Source organism: Pseudochaenichthys georgianus, chromosome 5 (assembly GCF_902827115.2).
Source record: "Pseudochaenichthys georgianus chromosome 5, fPseGeo1.2, whole genome shotgun sequence".
NCBI classification, from domain to species: Eukaryota; Metazoa; Chordata; class Actinopteri; order Perciformes; family Channichthyidae; genus Pseudochaenichthys; species Pseudochaenichthys georgianus.
This window is the reverse complement of record NC_047507.1, coordinates 19,995,655-20,016,775: the sequence shown is the minus strand read 5'-3', so window position 1 is coordinate 20,016,775 and position 21,121 is coordinate 19,995,655. Positions and strand designations below refer to the sequence as shown.

Below are 21,121 nucleotides of genomic sequence, written 5' to 3'. Positions count from 1 at the left end.
AGAAAAAGAAAATCTGTTTACAGATCTCTTAATTTTGCTCTCAAAGTGCACCAGATTGATGCTTTTAACGTCAATATTTTTTAAAAAAATGCTAACATGTGCTTATGCTAACATCACAAGACAAAAGTTGTGTGAGGGGGGCCCCCAAGCCAAAGCTCGCTTAGGGCCCCCAAAAGTCTAGGGCCGGCCATGGCTTGTTTGAAGGTGAGTGGTGATGAACAAATGACTAAGTTGCCAGTGCCTCGAGTTTACAGCTAATTAGCTAAAAGAGAAAAACAAATATAGTTAACTAAGGTAGGCTACTAGCTAATGGATAAGTTAGCTCAAGGTTTAGCTAAGGCAATTTATCATGGGCATACAGGCTAATGTAGCCTACTGTACTTAAGGGGAGACACTAAAGGTGAATACAGTAAAATGTGTATCTAATAATGTCATCACAATCGCCACATTGATATGCAAATTAGGCGTTAACTAGTAGGCTACACTAGAAATAAAGTACTATCTTATCTCTTATCCTATCTTAATTAAAATGCGCTAATTTGCATGCAGTTAAGGCATTGCAGGTTAAAAGGATAAAACAAACAAAAAAACATAGCACCTCACAACTTCCCCAGATAGTTACTTATGTCAAGTCAGTATTTTCCCCTGAAATGTTATGTTTAAAAATGCAGATTAGCTTTAAATCTATAGATGAATTCAGACATGGTAGTAAAACGAACACCATTTGTGTTTTTCGGAAGTTTTCTTTCCATTAGAGTGAAAGAAATCATGGAGGCAAAATAGACCAAAATAACAAAATGTACAAGAAAAAACTATATTTTTTGCCTGTAATGTCCTTAAACAGTAATTTCATAATTTCTGTTGAGATTTAACCAATTGCGTGAGTGTGAGGGTATTAAAATAAATTGGTCAGTAAGTCAGAGATGTGCAACTATATTTAACTTTTTGTTTTAAAACGTTTTTTATAAATGATTATGGGAAGTGCCCTTTTTCCCACTTGAGCTCCTGCCCCCCAAAATGTCTGTGAACGTCCCTGAGGAGGAGTAATCAGGACATGACAGAGTGAGAATCGAACATTAAAGGAAATAAATGCACCGTGAAAACCTTGTAGTGCGCATGACGCACCTGCGTTTACTGAAGAAAAGTTTGGATGGCTCGTGCAGAAGCGAAACTGCGGAAGAGGCGATGAAGGGAGACCCGTCGTTGTTTATTTCACCTGCCTGTGCTGTTTCTGATCATTATTTTAATGCTGTTCAGAGAGGATGAGGGGCTTTTTACTTCGATGTGTTCTTCTATGGGCGATGTTGCAGTGGAGCAAAACGCAAAGTGCTGTACCTGCCACAGGTGAGTTGATAACACACGGGGCAGACTCAAACGGAAGAAGAAACCCGCAGGGACATGGCCGAATTCAACTTTAACAGACCTTTTTACACAGATAAATAGATACCATGTTTCTCTTGCGTCTTCGGGGTTAGATTGGGGATGTTTTGTAAGTGGAACCTGGGCTGAAATTTAAACCTTGAGAAAAAAAGTATTTTGGACTCTTGTAGAAAGTCACACTTTTTTACACTATGGCTATTTAGACATTAGGCTATAAAATGTGTTGTGAGTTAAATTGCATCACGAGACAGTCTGGCTTAAAGCAACGTGAGTTAATGATCATCACTGGCATTTAATATGTCACAACAGGCCAGGATCCTTTCCACTGACAATCTGGTTCAAACAAGTTGACACATGGACAGTGGTGTCTCAGGGTTTTGTTATGCATTCCATAATAGTTCTTCATTACTTTTGATTCGGGACATGTATTGGGTGTGTCTTTTTTAATATGGTCCAAGTGTGTGATCTAATCAATATAATTGCCTGTAATCATCAGAATGACTGAGTCACGTTTTTAGGCTTCAATATAAACCGTTTCTGTGTTTTATTTCTCCTTATGAATCACACATTCATACATCTGCTTAAATACTGTATTTTAGTAGTTTTTTTAAGTTCTTGTAGACTTCTTGAGTATTTAAATATAATGCTTCGTTATGCTTGGTAATGTAATGTACTTTTTACTCCACTACTTTTATCTGACAACTGCAGTCTCTAGTTACTTTGTCAGATAATGATTTAACATACAAAACACATGATGCAGTGTTACAGAAAAAACTACCCACAAATATCAAGTAGTTCACATTTGTTTTAACTTTATAACATCAAAACACTATTTATGAACCAATGCATCAGTATATTCCATTTACATAATATAGGTTAAAACTTGAAGGGGCAATTTTTCTGCATGTATTTCACTTTTTAATCCTTTGTCACAACGTTCTGATAAATAGTTCTGTACTTCTACTGAAGTAAAAGGCTGTGTCTATTTAAGTGTTCTGGACACCTCTCCCACCACTGCAGGTGATGTCATATATTTGTTATAGGTTTAAACTGGAAAATTAACTGGACTGAAGTTGTGTTATTGACTCAATGGAACAAATGATCTGGGAGTATTAACTGCGACAAGCTATGGAAAATGAAAATGTGTTCAAATTATGACACGACAGTTACTACAGCCAAACTGGACCGTGACCAGTTTAACATTATGTAAGTTAACAGTACGTCCACCAGTCTGCCTTAAAATGCTTTCAGAGGCAATCCTGCAATTTGTTACTGCACTTCCATAAAGTTGAGAAACCCACAACTTTTAAAAAAGAAGGGTAAAAAAAACTCAGAAAGAAACCCTGAATCCTACATTTTGCCAGTGTTGTGGATTAGTGAAATGCATGTAATTAAACCAATTTAACGACATTTTGCAATAGCTCGCAGATAATGCCTCTGTCCAGCTTCCACTTGCACACATTTAACCTTTAACATGTGGGTAGTGCCTGCCTGAGCTAAAGGGCGGGCTCGCACAGTGCTCACACAGCATCCGGGAAAACTTCAGAATATCAGCCAAAGGAAGAATCCCCTTGGCCTGGACTACAAAAAAACATGTATTTGTTAGGTATGCAATGACTAGTACATTTGAACTGCTTTTTATTAGTGACTTAACTAAACCAAACTAGAGTTCCCCTATGGTGGCTTTGCTTCTTCTATTGTCAAATAAGTGGTAGCTAAGCTATGCTTGTAAAGTAGCTTCCCCAACACTGCATTTCCCACAATGCAACTACAACAGCATCTTTCTGTTTACCATCCCTGTCTGATCAACATTCACAACTTTCAAACTGCATGGCCACAGGTTGTAACAACATGGTTTTTGTTATGATTTTAGGCCCAAACCCTAATGACATCACTTTGACATCATCAGTTTTTTTTCTCAGACTCCACCAAGACATTTAACTAGTTTTACTTGCATTTACTCCCTATAACAGGTAAACTTACCTTGCTTTGTGAATTCGATAGAGTGCCAATTTAAAACCAGAACACTTTGGGTGTGTGATTAAACAACAAGATGTTAAATGTGTTGATACGAGAGATTAAAGGTGCTGGTAGGTGAATATAATTAGCTTTGGATAGACTCAGGCTAGATGTCTTAATGCTAGATGCCCTTGTTTCCAGTCTATGCTAAGCTAAGCTAACTCTTTGTTGAGTTTGAGTCTCATATTTAATGTAGAGAATTTAGTCGATCTTCCCATTTAATTTCTGCAAGAAAGCAAATCATTGTATCAGTAGTGAGAGGTCTGGAGGTAAAATAGTGGCTGAACTTTACACTACAGATTTTGTTAAAGCTGACACCGATCCGTGAAGTGCTGAACTAAAGGCAATTCAAAGTGCTTTGCAAAAATGAAAGACATTAACAGCATTAAGACATAGGGCAGCAGAAACACATCATACAATGGCATTTAAAAACAGTCATTAAAAAGCAAAGACAATACAAAAAAAAAAAATGAAACAAACTAACATGCATACAAAATATATGAATAAAAGTTGCTGCTGGTTTCTGGTAGTTTGTTCAAGATATTTGGAGCATAATAACTGAAAGCTGCTTCTCATGTTTAGTTCTGACTCTGGGGACAGAAAGCAGACCAGTCCCAGAAGACCTCAGAGTTCTGGACCTAGCAGGATTTTGGCCCTAAACCATTCAATGCTATATGAATCGGCAGCAGTATTTTGAAATTAAATCTTCAGACAGGAAGCCAGTGTAAAGACCTCAGACCTGGAGTGATGTGATCCACTTTCTTAGTGTTAGTGAGGACCCGAGCAGCAGACTTGTAACGACATCGTTACAGTAGTCTAGTCTACTGAAGATAAAAGCATGGACAAGTCTTTCCAAAGCCTTCTGTGACATAAATCCTTTAATCCTATATATATTCTGAAGGCGATAGGCTGACTTAGTAAGTGTTTTAAAGTGACTTTTTAAATTCAGCTCAGAGTCCATGACTACAGTTATTTCTGGCTTTATCTGTTGTTTTGAACATTGCCAACTGAAGCTCAGTGCTGACTTTTATTCGTTCCTCCTTGGTTCCAAAAACAATTATCTGCATACCTGGCATTTCTTGTTAATTTAGTTTCACTCTCACTTTTTATGCAAGAAAATCTGCAAAAGGTTTAAAGGCAGCAGAGCATTTTTTATGTTTAAAATGTTTTAGATCACCATTAGTTGGGAAAGGCCTGCGTTGATTTTGATCCAACACAGACCAATACGCTCCCATCTGTGTGTTTGATGTCGACGCAGGTTGATTTTACAGTAAACTTCACAGGAATCATTAACATATTTCCTGTTCATCTGCGCAATGTGGCATATGGCCTTGGCACAGCTTAAAACTAATTAAATGACAGATGACATGCTCAAATCTCTCACACACACAAACACATTTTCACATGTATTTTTCCTCTAATGTCTGCAAAGATAGAGACATTCCTCTACATCTCAATCAACAACCCTAATCCACATCTCCCCTCTTCTTTCTTTCTCGTTTCTTTGTTCTCTGTCTCCTCTTCCCCTTTCAGCTTCTACTCTTTCTTCATGTATATACAAATATTATGTATGTGAAAAGAGCTTTCACCTCTCTCCTGTATTTTCTCTTCTGTTGTTCCTGTCATTTGCTTTTCAATACGATGTTAGCTGACCTCACCTAATTTCCCTTTTCTCCCTAATTTCCTCTGTGCCTGTTTATTTTCCAGCCGATTTATTTTCTGCTTCTCTATTAATGTTTAATGATTATGGACTACTGCTTTAAAATAATGGGTGTGTTTTGCGGAGGAGCTGTAAAAGGAAAAGAGTGTGAACGACATAGAAGAATTGAAGCAATAAAACAGATGTGTATAATATATAAGGGACAATTAGGAATGACCCTGTGTTGAATTAATTCTCATTAAGCACATCTACACACAGATTATGAAATCGAATATCAGTGTATTTATAATACGCAGAATATTTCATGAACTACAAGCAGCCAATTCACCAGAATTCACATGCAGTGAGCTGTGTCATTAAGAAACACTCAGTGGTGTCAAGAGCAACAGACAAATGAGGCCCCAAATGTATTTGACAAGTATCTTGTGCAGGACGGAGCTTGCAGGTAGAATTGATTCTTATTGTAAATGATTCCACTTAGATGACATTTTGACAATGAAAGGGAGCGCAATAGCTTCTGAGAAATGATCAAAGGTGAAGACGGGGAAATGTGTTCATTCGAGTGGAGAGATCCCGATGTGTGGGATGTGATTTCTCTTTTTCTCACTGCACTGCCTTTTCTAGTGGCTTGTTTTTGTGTGTCAGTGATTTATCTTCAGTGTAGATTTTACTCTGGTTTGATAAATCGTCTGTGGGGACCCATTTCTCTTTATTGCTCTGCTGCTGTTTTCTCCATTTAAAGTATTCTCAGTGCAATATTATTCTGATATGTTTTGAATACGTTTGAGCAGATTGTTTATTATATTCATGAAACGACACCTCATATACCTGTTATTACATTTCACTTTTTATATTAATGCTTCCGAAAGCACTGCAATGGCATCTTTGACATTTATAAGACCAGCCTAGAAAACGTAAATCTGTGTCCACTATATTTTATGACTGAGTTATTAAGGAGATCTTTAAAGCTGCTTACGACAATATATTTATGAAACAAATGAATTTAGACATACAAAAGAGGTCCTTTTGTAATGAAAAACTCAAAGAATTATCACCTGAATGTAGTTGTACTCACTTTCGGCATCTTTTTTAGTTGTCCGTGCTTCTACTTTACTATTAATCACTCTTTTCTAATCAGCAGAAAAATTAGGCGACTAGCTAGTGAACATAAAGAAGCATTTATCAGGCGATTAGCAAATGGCAGAGTTTTTACTGGACTCATGTTGAGCATATAATCAGAAACTCCAAACCAATGCTCATGCTACTCTGTGTGTCCTGTTGTGTCGTACGCAAGATATTCTGTTCAAAATAATAAAAACTTGTAACTGAATCGCTTTAGTTGCATGCAAAAGTGGAGGGACTCTGAGTGATTGACTCAAGTAAATTTCTCGCTTGCGGTTTTTATATCGCACTCAACTGGCATATTCCTCTTGAACATCCGTTCTCAGTTCACTCACGTTTCAGTGAGTGGGACTACGCAGTCAAATCTCTGTTCAAGCATGGCAAGGAAACTGTATGTTCAGTGAAATGTGTGTGCCAGGATAAGCTAATTATTCACTCATCTCCAGGATAAGACAATAATGCAAAAATGTTAAATGTACAACAAAATAATATGTAAATGTTGATAGCTTGTTTTATACTGCTCCCAAGTGGCCAACAAAATGTTTGTACATGCAGCTTTGAACATTATAGGTTGGCATTAATAAATCTAATGTATAACCATTTACCCTTTCAATCCAACTGTCAATCCAGACCCATACAATGAAATGACCGTCCTTTTTTCCCTTGTTTTTTGTAAAGCTTTAAACTGCTGTGAAGGCGATGTTCTCCTTCTCCTGGACTCTTCAGGAAGTGTTGCAAACCGAGAGTTCTTGCGCTTGTTGCACTTCGCCACCATTCTCCTTCGCCCCTTCTCATTGGGTCGTGGGCACGTAAGGGTCGGGCTGCTGCAGGTGGGCACAAACCCTAACCTGGAGTTTGGCCTGGACGTCCACAACAACCAGGAAAGTCTGCAGAAAGCTCTGCAGAGTGTCAGCCAGCTGCAGGGAGACACAAACACCAAGGCGGCGCTCAGGGTGGCCCAGGGGCTTCTGACAGAGACAGACGAGAACATGCCGAAAGTGCTGCTGTGGCTGACTGATGGTGTGGAGCCCGGAGACGTAGGGGGGGCGATGGCCGAGCTGAAGGCGCAGGGAGTGTCAGTGTTAGCTGTGTCTACAGTACATGGAAACTACCAGGTGTTACAGCGTGCCGTGACACCTCCACTGGAGTCTCACCTCTACTCAGTGGACATCGATGACATCGACATCATCACAGAAGACCTGAGGGAGGCCATTATCAGTATGTGGGTTTTTGAATATGAAATTGAGCAGAGTAGAAGCATGCTTATTTTTTGGAAAGAAAAGGAGATTTTTCACTACAGGCTTACCCTCTTTCTATTTTTTATCTCACGCTGCCTCTCTTTCTCTTGTCTTATCTGTAGAAATTATTCGTGCAGAACGGCTGCGTGTGGTTGACCTGACTTCCCACAGTGCCGTGCTGCAGTGGCGTCCTGTTCTGAAAGTAGACAGCGGTTACTATGAGATCTCATACAACTCTTTGGGGAAAGCAGGCCCTGAAACTAAACGCACTCTCTCAGGCAACTCCAACTGGGTGGAGCTGACCAACCTGCAGCCTGACACCACCTACACTGCTGCCCTGCACCCAGAGTCCAACCAGAGGCTGTTCAACACACTCTCTGTTAACTTCACCACACGTGAGAGGATTTAAAAACATATACTTGAACGCTCCTGTAATGCACATAAAAAACCATACTAGGTTCACGACTAAACAGTAAAAAGAAAGAAAGAAAGTAAATTCAGTTGTTATTGTTTTTATCATTTTGCAGAATATTCCTCAACTAATGGAGTTTTATCAGTTGAAATCGTATTGGACATGCTTAAATTAACATAGAAGTATTACAACACTGGAGACATTTACCAGGTTGAGTGTCGAAGAGAGTTGATGACTTCTTTCTAGACAACAGATATCCATTAGAGAGCCTGTTACAGCATGTTTCTGTTCTCTGTCTGACATTTGAAGTTGGCTTAATGTATCATTATTTAATTTGCATCAACGCACTTACCATCTGTGTTCTGTATTAGGAGCTGCACAGCAATATTCCTAATACACACTAGGTCCAGACCTAAATACATTTTGATGACTCTTAATTTCCTGCAGCCAGTCACCACTTCTTCCCCCTGTCTCCTCTCCCCTCAGATGTTTTAGGCCTGACAGTGGTTTCTGTGTCAGACTCTGGCTCTCGTCAGATCCGTGTGAGCTGGGGTCCCCTGCAGCCTGCTGGAGTTCAGAGATATACGGTGGAGTATGGAGCTTTTCCAAGCGGAGAGGTCCTCACCGTGACATTACCTAGCCAGCAGAACTCTACTTTACTGACCGGCCTGCAGCCAGGCACTCAGTACCTCGTCACAGTCAGTGCTCTGCATAGGAATGGAAAAGAAAGAGCAATGTCGGTTAGAGCATGCACTCAAGAGGGTATGTATACTATGTCTGACTGTGTGAGTTTGTGTCCTTCAGTTATTCTCCCTTCAGGATCATTTTGTCCTCTTTGCTTAAAAGCATTGTTTACTTCTCTTGCTTGAAAGTTGACCTTTGAGTCCTGCATTCAGCTTTACTTTCCCTGGTGGTTTCAATATTTGCCTTACTTTTCTCTGTCTTTTTTTATCCTGCAGCAGCTCTGCCAGCCCTAAGCGACCTTTACTTGATTCCAGTGGAGCATCAGGAGGTGCAGGTAGCGTGGCAGGCCAATCAAGAAGGTTTAAAAGGCTACTGGCTGAGCTGGGAGAGACAAAACCCCCACACCTACACCTCTAAGCCCTCCATCTCCTCCCTCTACCTGCCTGCTTCTTCTCGTTCAACGCGCCTCAAGCACCTCGCACCGAGCAGTCGAGTGTGTGTGTCTCCGGTCTACAGCTCGGGCCGAGGAGAAGGATTATGCTGCACTGCAGAGAGGCACACAGATTGGCTGAGCTGAATATTATTATCTGAAATGTTCTTCTTAATTCCTGCACAATGTTCATACTTGTCGGGGTTGGTCCATTAGAGCCAGTATAATTTCCCATTTGCCTGTCTCTCTTCCCTGATAGATTCCAGCCAGCAGGGTTAACAATCACAGTCTGCAGCAATCAAGCAGCTGGAGCAAAAAAGTGGGTGAAATCGAGCATTTTGAGCGCTGGATGCTCTAGTCTAGATAACTAACGCAAGACTGAGTATCATTACGATTATTATTGTACTTAGTTCAAATGTTCACCTTGAAATTAATTATAGTGACAGACAAGTCTTTATCACATAGCTACAGACCACTGTCACACAATGGCTGAGCAAAATCTGGCATAATTATACATTTTAATCCTCAACTTTGCAGGAATGCCGCCCACCATACACACACATTTGCTTAACATAGTCAAGAATATGAACAGCTGCAAGACTACGCAGGTAGGCAGCAATCATTGTGTAAGCAGCTATTGTTATTGAAAACATAAATAAAGGTCTGCCCACTATGGCTCCCTTAAGAGCAGCTTATGAGCCCATCCACAGGTGACATTTAGTGCAAATGCATTTCTTTATAATAGACCTTTATTTATGTATTCATTGCCGTCTCCTATTAGTCCAGCTCCTACCTTTAACAGTGCATCCGTAGACTATTGATGTAGAAAATCTTATCAGTAGGTTACGTCAGCCTAATACTTACTGTTACATAAGTAATGTGTATTGACTTGAAATTATCCTTGCAATTATTTAAAGTGATTTATATGTAAAACGTCCTTCCCAGTATTTTCCTTCTGTCATGTATTAGATCAAAATAACTGGTATTAGATCCTAAAAGCATTACATTGAGGATTCACCCAGCTGACTATACTCCATTACAGTTTGAATGTTGTTTTGGTAATAAACCCTGACAAAAAACAAGATAAAGCATGAGAAAATGGCATATTATTATTTAGGTACCATAAACCACAAATCATTTGGAGTTGTAGAGCTACAGTAAAGCTATAAAAGTCAAACAGAAGGTCCCTGATACTCTGCGACCTGAGAAGCTGAAGAAGCCGCATTCAATTTAATTATGTAATCTTTCAAATATGTAATTATTGATTTGCTAGTTTTCATATGAGTCTTAAATGAACGTATTTAGCATTAGCCTGCAGCGGAAGATGGCCAATTTAGAGGATTATCACCTTGCCTGTTATTGTTTTTCAATAAGCATAGCGCTTAGAATAATATAAACGCAGTGTTCATCTGTGAAAATGATCCAAATGTATGAATACAAAAAAGTGTATTACAGTAGCAGTGTCAGTGCAAGGTTATTTCCCCCAAAAATAACTACTTGTAACAATCATTTTGCTGATGCATGCTGGAACATATTTTGGAATAACTTTTATCTATGACCACATTTTGGCTTGTGTGCATTTCAGTTCATTATATAGAGATTTAGAAAACTAAAAGAGCACTCAAGCGTTTTGACATATTCGTGATGTGAATATATATTTGTGTCATATTTACAATTCAGTTCCAGATTTGAATATTAAGATGTTTCTCTGGTCAAATGAAAAGATAAGGAAAACATTATATTTATATTAAAGAGATTTGCACTGTGACCTTAAGCATTTTATTTATTTATCTTTTCAGAAGGGAATCAAAAAAATCAGTTTTAAAATATGTTCTCCTCTCTTGTATTTGTTTGCTTACGGAACCATCTAGTGGCTGTTAGCTGCAAACAGAAATTCAGAAAAGGTTCAGAAAATAAGTTAGAGGTGAACTTCATGTCTTCTTCTGATTTGAAACATGTTTTAGAATGATTCGAAATCATCTTCCTTTATATGTACATGTTTATATTGAACACACACACACACACCTGTTTAGGAAACATAATATGTAACCTGCACAGATAGAATGTAATGCAGGGACTGAAAAAAACATTTTGTTCTAGATGATCTTACAATTACACTTAATGTAACCATTAATTTGATTTGTGTTGTGTTCTTCCCACAGGGGTAATGCAAGGTCTGCTGCTGTTTAACTCTTACCTGCTGAATGTCTTGCTCGTCTTACCTTTACCATTCACTGTTAAGATTAAATAAAGATATACTGTTGGATATAATTGGATGTAGGTTAAATCCTTAATGTTTGTTAAAACTGTTGTAGGATGTACTTCAGTGTCACTACCTAAACAGGTGAATGACAACAAGGGTCTTTTACAGGATATGAGCGGAACGCAGGGCCTAGTGACCAAATGAATTCGTGACCACTGTGGTTCTGCAATGCTAAATGAGGAAGGGATGAAAACCACAACTTGAATTTCTGTCATAAAACAGATTTAAAGGCACAATTATTTATTTGGGGAATGGACTGATTCAGTGTTTACTGGTTTTGACTCAAAGCCAAAACAGAGTTGCTATCAGTTTATTTCCTTCTCTACTGAACACCCCCCGTACAAGAGCACACAAAAAGAGAACGTCCACTTCCCAGAGGATGATGGCAAAAAAAATGAAGTTGCAAAGGAAGCACTTTGCATTCAGGGCTGCTGATTAATCTCCTGTGTTTCATTAACATGCACCTGGAGCTCCCCAAGGCATAAAACATTGTGTTGCTTTTTGGCTTTCTGATAGCCTAACGGTGGTTGTCTCACCAGACCGGAGCACAAAGACACCTCTGCTGCCAGGTATTTGTCTTGATGACACACACAGGATCATGGACCCCTTTATTGGCCCCAAGAGGGAGTACTGTTAGGTTAGCTGCACCTGCAAAGATCTACAATCAGAATACCAGCGGGGTGAATGTACTGCTGTAGCATGCTGCAGGATGAGAGCTGGAGAATATTCCTCTGACAAACAAAAATGAAGATGGAACATATTTTTAAACTTTACAACACTTGCTAAAACTTTGTTGACAAGTTTTTGAGACGATGGCTGTAATTAACAGCCACATAGAGGGAGGCGAGGATGCAGGGCTTGTGGGGATGGGACTGCGTATCTCCGTGTCTCCCGTGCAAACTGCTTTTTACATCATCCTGGTGATGCTGGGGATCATTGGTAATGCCACCGTGGTTGGGGTGATTGGTAAGAGTGTCATAGTGGACCGGGTTGGGGGACGTAACTCGGACATAATTATCATTAACATGGCACTTTCCAACCTGCTGGTGTCTGTGATGAGGAACACACTGCTTATCGTCTCAGACGTGGGACTTGAGGTATGTGCTTTTTAAGTTCATGAGTTATGCTCCAGTGAGTTCAAATGTCTGTTGAATTTACTTTTTTTGCACCACCTATCTTACCAGTTGCCTATATGCCAAAAGTGTACATATTGGTCAACCCGTTTTGTAAGAGAAGTACTGTGTTTGCCCTCCACAAACTAGAAAGTACACTGGAGGTGAATTAAATGTCAGTATGGTTGGTGACTTATTTGTATCTGCAGGAGAAAAGTGTGAGTACGGGGACAACAGTGAGGAAGAGTTCCAAATGTGTGATTATGCACCACTTTCTTTTACAGCTATACTCATCCAAAGAGTGGTGTCAGTTTCTCATGGGTGTCTGGGTGTGGCTGCGATCGGTCAACGTGTGGTCAACGCTCTTCCTCAGTGCGTTCCACCTCCAAACATTGAGGCGTGTGGCTCCAGCTATTGGGAACCTTCATGCGCCTCGGGGTCTCCCTAAGACCCTAATGTTCATTTTGGGCCTCATCTGGTGTCTCAACTTTATTTACTCCATTCCTGCTCATATCTATTCCACTAGTGGGGACGTAAACAGCACCGAGGTAGGAGCTTGCTGCATTAGATTCAATGAATGGAGCACACCTGTCTTTTTACATATTTCAGCCTTTATTTTTGCCAATCCTGTACACCTTAAATCACAGCTAATGATTGTCCACACCTTGCTACTTGTTTTTAAATGTGCTTTACATTTTTTAACAATTCAAAGCTGGTTACTATTCATTGCTTTTAGAGCTGATTATCCGCATTGTTAAATAACCTGCTTTCAGTAAACATTGAGCTTGCATTTATTTCAGTTAAAATATGACTTTTAAGAAATGACATTAGTGTTGTGACATAATTGAATGCTTACTTTAAGATAAACTGCATTATCACAAAAAAAATGTGTACAATTTTCAAACAATACATTTGAATTTAAAGACATATATATATATATACAAATCCCTAATCAACTAATATTTCATGTGGAGCAAACATAGTTACACATGAATCAATATATGTATGTAATTTTGCATCCACCCTGAGAAAATGGTTGGATTTAAATGAATTGAGCATTTAGAACATTTTGAGTGAGGCTTTTTAAAAATGTATTTATAGGTAGTTTCCTGATCATACTCATTTGTATTCAATCATAAAACAACATTAATCTCTCCCTTGAGAGTTTAATGGGGTTGAAACTACTTTTATGGGTCTAAGTTTCTATAGAGTTAATTCGTCTCCTTAAATTGCTAGCCCTGTGTAGCTTTCACCCTGTTTCCTCCTCTCTCAGACCCTGATGCTGGTGAGCAGCACGACGCGCCCCCTGCTGGGCTGTGTCTGGAACTTCCCCTCCAGCTACAGCGGCCTCGCCTACGCCACCACATCTATGGTGATCCATGAAACTATTCCCATAATCCTAATGGCCTTCACCAACCTGGGCTCCCTCTACACGCTCTACACCCACAGCAGGATGAGGAGCTCGGTACCAGATGCACCAGTCATAAAGCGCGTGCCTGCTGAAAGGAGAGCAGCCAAGGTGAGGAAGAGGAGGAAGGGTGTGAAGAGCTCACTGAAGCCATGTTCATCATGTGGATGAGTAGTGATTATATTTGGTCAAATAGCAGTATTTTACAGTATAAATTAATAGTGCATAAGTCAACTTATACTGTATTTATAATATTCCTAAGTATCTAGGCCACTCTCAAGCTTCAGAAAGATTATCAGGTTTACGCTATTCACATGTCTCTATTAGGTCTTTAGATTTCACCTTTTAAGAGTTTGTAAATAAAACTGCAACTGAACTAGTGGATAGGATAACACATTTAAATGTACACCAGTTTCCTTATAGGATTGTTTTTCATTTTTATTGTAGTCAATAACATATTTCATCGGTTTTACTTCCATCATTTTTCCCATGTTTGCTTCTCAGGTAATTCTTGCTCTCATAATGCTCTTCATTGCATCCTGGGGAACCAGCATCATCTCAGTCAACTATTTCAACTACAACCGCGGCTCCTCAGCAGAGTTTCTTCTGGTCATCGCTCGTTTTGCCAACATCATCTTCATTGCCATGTCACCGGCTGTTCTGGCTGTGGGCCACCGGCGGCTACGTTCGTTCGTCAAGTCTATGCTCTCTAAATGACAGGGCCCTGTGCAGCTCTCACAATACCGCTAATCAAAAGCTATTGTTTGCATCAACTTCAAAAACACATTTAAAGGGGGTCAACATGTTGAGTACTTTTCTCTAATTTGTCCTCTGTACAACACTATTTTGGAAGAGTTTTCTTTGGCTTATTGAATTTTGTTTGAGCTTTTGTTTTTTTAGGCATGTAAAATGTGATTTTGGCTAAAAGATTATTTGAATACATCTTAGCTCAAAGAAACAACAAAGAAGCAATGATAGATTGAATTAGATGAACTAGTTTCGACCATACAAGAAAACAAATCCCCTGCTGATAATAATTTGTGACTCAGAAAACATACTGTGTCTCTGCTTGACTTGCACTTAATGGCTTGAAATATCTCAGAATAACCTCAAATAATACTTGACAAAAGTTCTGTCCAGAGGACACATGCAGTTGGTGCCTTCATATTGAGGATGCATCCCTGCTATCAAAGCAGTCGCATTTTCATTTTGCTTCCATTATTTATCTTCTTTAACTTTCCCCTTAACTTGTATGACCTTACTATCATTTTCAACAATAAAAACAGTTTGTTTTCCCTTCTTTTTGCCTTCAGTCTTTGGGGATTCACCCCCGTTTTCAGTGACCTCCCTGTGACATTTAAGAACTTCAGTCCACATCAGGAGCATACGCTTGATTCTCCTCCTCAGCTTGCCATGTCCCAGGGCCACCACCATGGGACTGAATCCTACAAACAGTGAGGCAGAGAAGTGGGCCACAGTCAGCAGCCCCTCAGCATGGTGTCCCCCGTCATGGTTGTAGTACGTCACCGCAGCAACCTGCAGCACCCAGCAGACCACAAAGAGCGACACCAGCGACATGATTACATGAGCAGCTTTGCGTTCACTGGACACATGTTTTTCCATATCCCCATGGGCTCCTCCTGACTCTCCCCCTGCCGTAACAGCTCGGATGTGCTTCGCCAGAGCATGAAGTGTGGCCAGGTTGGTGCAAACCATCAGCACCAGGGGCAACACCTCGTTAAGTGCGAGCGAGGAAGAGGCGAAGGCTGAGCCCTGTTGAAGGGAGGGGAACTCCCACACACAGCCCAGGAGAGGCCTGGTGGTGCAGCTGATCACCATCAGCTCTACAGTGAAGTTGCCATGAACATGGGTGCTATATATCAGAGCTGGAATTGAGGTGACCAGGTTTGCCCCCCACACCATTCCTAGAACGATCCAGACCCGCCTCCTCTCCCTCTGCTGAGCCAGGGGTCCATGGGCCATGTGCTGCCTCCTCAGGGTGGTGCAGTGGAATACGCTAAGGGCCAGCGTCGCCCAACAGCCCACAGCTCGCCACCACACCCACAGCAGCATGAAGACTCTGCACCAGCCCGGAGACAGAGACACATCCAAGCCCAGGTCTGACACAAAGATGGGCACTGTGCGGAAAAGTGAGGTCAGAAGGTTGGCCAGTGACAGGTGCACCAAGATGGTGTCAGAGGGAGGGAGTCTTCCTGACGGACTGTCCACGGCTGACTGAAACACCTGAGACAACAAGACACACTGAGTACAATCTAAAACATATAGCTCCATCAAAAATTACTAGTCTCTTTGTTATCTCACCACATGGATGACCAAGATGTTTCCCAGGATGCCAGTAAAGACCAAGAACCCAAACAGAAAAGCCTCTACAGTGAGGTCTTCTGACATGGCATCATCCTCTGCATGGGGACATACTTTGCTTTTTCTTTGTGTGAGAGTCAGAGTGAAACATCAAGGCTTCAGCAAACCCCTACCACTGCTGATGGTCCTCATCATGTTTATATACACACACACACACACACACACACACACACACAGATAAACACATTTGACACGCAGAAGGTTTATTTGCTGAACAGGCTCAAGGTTAATTTAACCTAATATGTTGATCATTTGAGTGTGCATGCGGAGGCAGACATTTTCCACGTTTTCTTCCCGCATCAACGACCACCTGCAAATGCAACGCTGTCTCTTCGTCTGAATGATCGCATCAACAGCCATGGGTTGCTATGTAACAGCCTGTTCTGCTCCCATGAAGTTATTCATACTAAATGATCACTTATGGAAATGCATTTGTGAAGGACCAGCAATCTGCTCATTTATTTCCCAGGAATAGTTCTTGAAGTTCCATAGTTAAGACAATACAAATATATAACTATAATTATACCATCAAAATAACTTTTACTGCAAATTAAACAGATTCAACCAATTACCCTGTGTGACCTTTAAGGGACAAATGGATCTAAATCAGTCCCACTGACACAGCATTTATTCTCCTAGCAGTCAGCTATTTACTCTTTTCCTGTACTAATTGTTTACTGAGTCGCCAAGTTTCTCTCCTGGGACGAGGCAATTATTATTTCAAATAATCGCACATAAGCACTGCTTAATTAAATTCATTGTGGAGGGCGATGATGCATCTTTTTTCCATCATGCTTGGGATCAACTTGTTTCTTTATAGGCACTCTTGTTCATGCTGATTTTATACAGAGAACATGTGGCTTAAACCTCATTCAACAGTAATTAGCTTTTACAGGGAACAGACAAAATGAAAGTCACCTGCTCTGTACGTGCAATCTGACAATACAGCAGTCACTTTGTGGTGGTTATATTGTGTTTAAGGTTGTGTCAGAGTGGTCTTTGTATAAATTAATGCACATGTTTTTGTTGGTAGGGTCAATATGTTTTTTAAGTGTTATAACAATGAGATGGATAGACAAAATGACATCAAGATCTACCAATACAAACACAAACCATTATTTCCCCTTCCTTCTCTTTTTATTCTATCATTCTATTTGAGCTGCACTTAAAAGCAGTTTACAGAAAGCATGAATGCAATTGGAAGAGGTCCTTATTAGAAAATGACCTGGCACCAAGGTAAAAAACGCAAGCGTAAAACTCAGAACATAAATTCGGCTTCCGTTAATATTTTTAAAGTGTGACATTTTGAGTCAATTTGAGTCTCTGTCGATTATAAGTACAAAAGAAGTGAGTAAAATTGTTGTAGAAGAAGAAATATGGCCAAATGTAGAGTTATTTTCTGTAGGTCTTGTGTGCATATACTGTATAGCAGCTTATAGTAAAAGTACTGCCATCCAACTTATCGTACCAAAAGTAAAAGCCTATTATAATTGAAGGATTATTATTATCAGTTTAATATTGCAGCTACTAAAGGAGCAGTGTGGTTTCATTACCATACAGTATGGCTTGTGAATTGTATCATGGTATCAATAAAGTTGATAAACTATTAATTTATAATATTGTGCATTACTCAGCTGAATCTAAATGTTCAAAGTAACTTGAGTTAGCACCCTATTAGCACGTGCATGTAGTGGAGTAAAAAGTAAAATAGTTGCTTATGGAGAGTTAAAGCATAAAGTAGTAGGACATGGAAATACAGTGGAGCAGAAGTACCTGATTATTAAACTGAAGTAAAGACTTGAGTGAATGCTCTTGGTTTCTGTCCTCCACAGGTATAGCTAACAGCAGATGTGATGTGTGGGCCTCTGCCTGCAGGTGAGCAGCAGGTGGGTTGAAGTAACGCTGCATCTGGCAGTCTGTCAGGACTCAGGTTGTTGACAGACACCTGAAGAGCACTGTGTGGGATGATGACTCAGAATGTACTTGATGACTACAAATATGCTGTGCAGTGTGCACGCACCCACGCTCGCAAGCACACCGGCGCGCGCTCCTCTACGTGCACTCTCGCACAGCACCGGAGCATCACGTCGAGACAGATAGGAATAAGAAAGGGAATCTGACGGCACGATAGCCGGGTCCTCTCGTCCCACCGAAACTAGTAAGTGATTTGTATAAATGCCTGCCAGTCGGAGGTTGCAATGAGGCGACTTTTATCACCGTTTAGGCGCTGTAAACTTCATCCTGCAAGGTCATACTCAACTGTCTTTTTGACATGCATGACTAAATAATTTTTTTTCTTTAATCGCAGATGAATCGCCGAACCTCTCGTCCATGGACGTGTTATTGTGTTTCAAGCGGGTTTCGTCGTGTGCACTGAGGCAGAGTTGATCTAATGGCAGACATCAGCCCATCTGATCCATTGTGAAAGAAAATTATTCGACGAGAGGAAGTGAGATGGAAAGCCAAAAACGACCATCACTGCTCGCCTTATCGGCACTCCTGCTCTGCACATTACACCACACAGCTGGGAGCAGATCTCATCGCAGCAGCTCAGCACTGTCAACAACAACATCCCCATCAGGGGCTAGAGACAGGCATCATTTGGGAACCATAAACTGGCTGAGACAGACTAACACCAGCTCAGGCAATCAAAGTCAAGAAAGTAGGCCATCATCACGAAAGCTAAAAGAGGTAACAGGCCAAGGGAATAGCTTCTCCTTTAACACCAACAGAGACAATACTACTACTGTGGTATCTGAAAGGTTTGGCAGGCCACCAAACTGGAGCCCAGAGGAGGAGGTGTCCCCACTGTGTGCCTACCGAGTGATCGAGGGAGGCATCGGTGGGCAGCTGTGTTTTCGACACACATTGTTTGGGTATGAGTGTCATAAGGGAGACTGCAGGACAGTGGTGTCTTTGGGGAATCTGGTGGCAAATATTCTCACCAATGGCAGCGTACTGTTAAAGTGGACCCATATGGCAGAATCCGCCATGAAAAAAGAGACTGCAGCAGGTCAGAGGAGCAGTGGAAAGCCAGGGACAAATCTAACTAGAGAGGAAACTAGAGCATCACACAGTGTTTTCAGTGGCCGACGACACAGGCGGGGAGGCTATGAGTTAAGCTGCTGGTGGAATGGAAGCTACACTCAGTTTGAGTGTGCCAGTGTCCATCTTGGATCTGGCTGCAGGGACTTTCTCCTCACTGAGCTGCATGAGAACATCCCATACCGCCTCTGCCTGCGCTCCTTGGCCAACTCTGATCCAGCTCAGAAAGAAAACCATCGGGACTGTGTTGAGTTTACCCTGCCGCCGTCTGGGATGCAGGACATTGTGATTGCCATGACAACGGTTGGGGGAGCTATTTGCGTGATGCTGGTCATCATCTGCTTGCTGGTGGCGTACATTACAGAAAACATCATGAGCCCCGCTACACAGCACACATACTCCTACCACACTCACTCGCGACACTGAATTCTACATTTAATATCCATGATGACCACATCTAATCTCCCAATCATGGTCCCTCACCGTCAATAATACATTATTCAATCAGCCATATAGTGATGCTCACATTTGTTATGACTGAATTGAAGCTACTGTGGCTCTGCAAATAACATGCCTTGTCAACCTCTGCGAGGATGCACTTAACCAAAATAACTGGTAACCCAAGTTAACTATTATACAGTTTACTGTGTTGTGTTTCTATTTTAAGGTTGTCTGTGATTGGGTCTGTCACTCTGTGTGCTGGCTGCATTTATACAGCAATACAATAAATGAAATGGTGTGGAGGGCATCAGAAACAGCAGCAAAATGCGCAGCCTGTGAAAGTGTCCAGACTTGTCATGTCCTTGCTACGCCACAGCAAATAAAACGTTATTTTCACTCCACCGTATAGTTGCTTTTAGGTCCACCTCAGTATGGATCTGTTACATTTTGTATGTCCTGCTGTCAGTGAATAAAGTACCATGAGGTCAATTGTAATACTTGATAGCTCTCTTGTCTTCCTTCTTGTGTGCATGTGTTCATCCTCACATCCATGGACAAACAATCAATTCCAGACACAAATTCAAAATATCTGTATAAAAACTAACTTTTGCTAGGGCAGATGCTGGTCAACCACTCAGGCTTGATCTCGTTATTTAGTTTTAAAATGATTATATTGAAAGTAAAGGGAAAATATATAAATACAGAGAAAAAGTTTAAAGTTGTAAGATGAAAGAGAAAGTTTTTCTTTTTTTCACTTGATTCATTGTACATGTGTTCATATACAGAGAAAAACCTTTTTTAGTTTTTACCATAAGATGGTGCTAAATTGTTTCATTTTCGTTTCATTAATAAATTGCAGGGAAGTAGGCTTGGCTCCATTTATGGAATTTTCCAACAATAATAAATAGTTGTAGGATATACAGCACGTTATTTTCTAACTACAATCAATCAATATCAAGAGTATTTTGTAACACTACGAGGTACATTATTTGTATCCTAATACTCTATAAAAGACACTTTTTAAAGCTTGGTTTTCATTAGGATTTATAATGTTTTCTTTTTTTCTCTCACCATGAATCTCTTAATAAGAAAGAGAAAAAAATATATAAATGAAGGGACAGTTATTAATAAGAGTGTACCTAATATTTTTGTTAGAGCTCTTTGTTTTTGTTAGAGCTCTTTGTTTCCTACACAAGAAAACACATTGTCTTAAAAAAATCACTGACATTTCAGGCAATAGATGCAAATAAGCATTACTCCACATATCACTGTGACATTCAACATAGTCAGATTAAAGACACAAAACAATAATATGAATACTAAATATAGCTTAATAAAAATGGTATAGGTAATACAATCAAATATATTTTCAAAATGTTATTTGGCAAATTAATATTGTGATCACATGTGTTGTTGTTTTTAAATTTGGATAAACTCAAAGTGTGCCTTAATTCAAGACTAAGTTGATAAGATGGACGAGAGTACTTGGTGTTATTGATGTGAAAAGCTGGAGAATTGACATTTG

General features: G+C 40.3%; 4 protein-coding genes across 6 annotated transcripts; 3 read left to right on the top strand and 1 right to left on the bottom strand.

Annotated features, from left to right (window-relative positions):
- Window positions 1-1,034: 1,034 nt before the first annotated feature.
- On the top strand, window positions 1,035-11,207 carry LOC117446121 (von Willebrand factor A domain-containing protein 1-like). 3 transcript variants are annotated; one of them, XM_034082125.2, is made up of 7 exons: window positions 1,035-1,344; window positions 6,860-7,399; window positions 7,542-7,814; window positions 8,318-8,593; window positions 8,791-9,070; window positions 9,205-9,264; window positions 11,108-11,207. In XM_034082125.2, the coding sequence occupies exons 1-7, from the start codon at window positions 1,263-1,265 to the stop codon at window positions 11,133-11,135; spliced, it is 1,539 nt and encodes a 512-aa protein (XP_033938016.1). In that variant the 5' UTR covers window positions 1,035-1,262; the 3' UTR covers window positions 11,136-11,207. The 3 variants fall into 3 exon arrangements, with proteins under 3 accessions (XP_033938016.1, XP_033938015.1, XP_033938014.1); XM_034082124.2 differs by having other exon boundaries at window positions 8,794-9,070; window positions 9,205-11,192; XM_034082123.2 differs by having other exon boundaries at window positions 9,205-11,192.
- An 813-nt stretch (window positions 11,208-12,020) lies between these two features.
- On the top strand, window positions 12,021-14,445 carry LOC117447298 (olfactory receptor class A-like protein 4). The gene is made up of 4 exons (XM_034083994.2): window positions 12,021-12,305; window positions 12,605-12,868; window positions 13,594-13,839; window positions 14,233-14,445. The coding sequence occupies exons 1-4, from the start codon at window positions 12,021-12,023 to the stop codon at window positions 14,443-14,445; spliced, it is 1,008 nt and encodes a 335-aa protein (XP_033939885.2).
- A 501-nt stretch (window positions 14,446-14,946) lies between these two features.
- ora4 (olfactory receptor class A related 4) lies at window positions 14,947-16,137 on the bottom strand. Its single transcript, XM_034084100.1, has 2 exons — window positions 16,051-16,137; window positions 14,947-15,972 (listed from the first exon to the last, which is right to left on the bottom strand). Exons 1-2 carry the CDS (start codon window positions 16,135-16,137, stop codon window positions 14,947-14,949), a joined length of 1,113 nt encoding a protein of 370 aa, XP_033939991.1.
- Window positions 16,138-18,163: 2,026 nt separating this feature from the next.
- fndc10 (fibronectin type III domain containing 10) lies at window positions 18,164-20,075 on the top strand. Its single transcript, XM_034083724.1, has 2 exons — window positions 18,164-18,268; window positions 18,419-20,075. The coding sequence occupies exon 2, from the start codon at window positions 18,565-18,567 to the stop codon at window positions 19,579-19,581; it is 1,017 nt and encodes a 338-aa protein (XP_033939615.1). The 5' UTR covers window positions 18,164-18,268; window positions 18,419-18,564; the 3' UTR covers window positions 19,582-20,075.
- Window positions 20,076-21,121: the final 1,046 nt, after the last annotated feature.

Bases quoted from the DNA above. Each gene is read 5' to 3' on its own strand.
- LOC117446121 (XM_034082123.2), top strand. From the start codon at position 1,263: ATGAGGGGCTTTTTACTTCGATGTGTTCTTCTATGGGCGATGTTGCAG. The intron at 1,345-6,859 runs GTGAGTTGATAA...TTTTTTGTAAAG, and splicing joins AAGTGCTGTACCTGCCACAG to CTTTAAACTGCTGTGAAGGC. The intron at 8,594-8,790 runs GTATGTATACTA...TTTATCCTGCAG, and splicing joins TAGAGCATGCACTCAAGAGG to CAGCTCTGCCAGCCCTAAGC.
- LOC117447298 (XM_034083994.2), top strand. From the start codon at position 12,021: ATGGCTGTAATTAACAGCCACATAGAGGGAGGCGAGGATGCAGGGCTT. The intron at 12,869-13,593 runs GTAGGAGCTTGC...CTCCTCTCTCAG, and splicing joins GGGACGTAAACAGCACCGAG to ACCCTGATGCTGGTGAGCAG. The intron at 13,840-14,232 runs GTGAGGAAGAGG...TTTGCTTCTCAG, and splicing joins CTGAAAGGAGAGCAGCCAAG to GTAATTCTTGCTCTCATAAT.
- ora4 (XM_034084100.1), bottom strand. From the start codon at position 16,137: ATGTCAGAAGACCTCACTGTAGAGGCTTTTCTGTTTGGGTTCTTGGTC. The intron at 15,973-16,050 runs GTGAGATAACAA...TTGTTGTCTCAG, and splicing joins ACATCTTGGTCATCCATGTG to GTGTTTCAGTCAGCCGTGGA.
- fndc10 (XM_034083724.1), top strand. From the start codon at position 18,565: ATGGAAAGCCAAAAACGACCATCACTGCTCGCCTTATCGGCACTCCTG.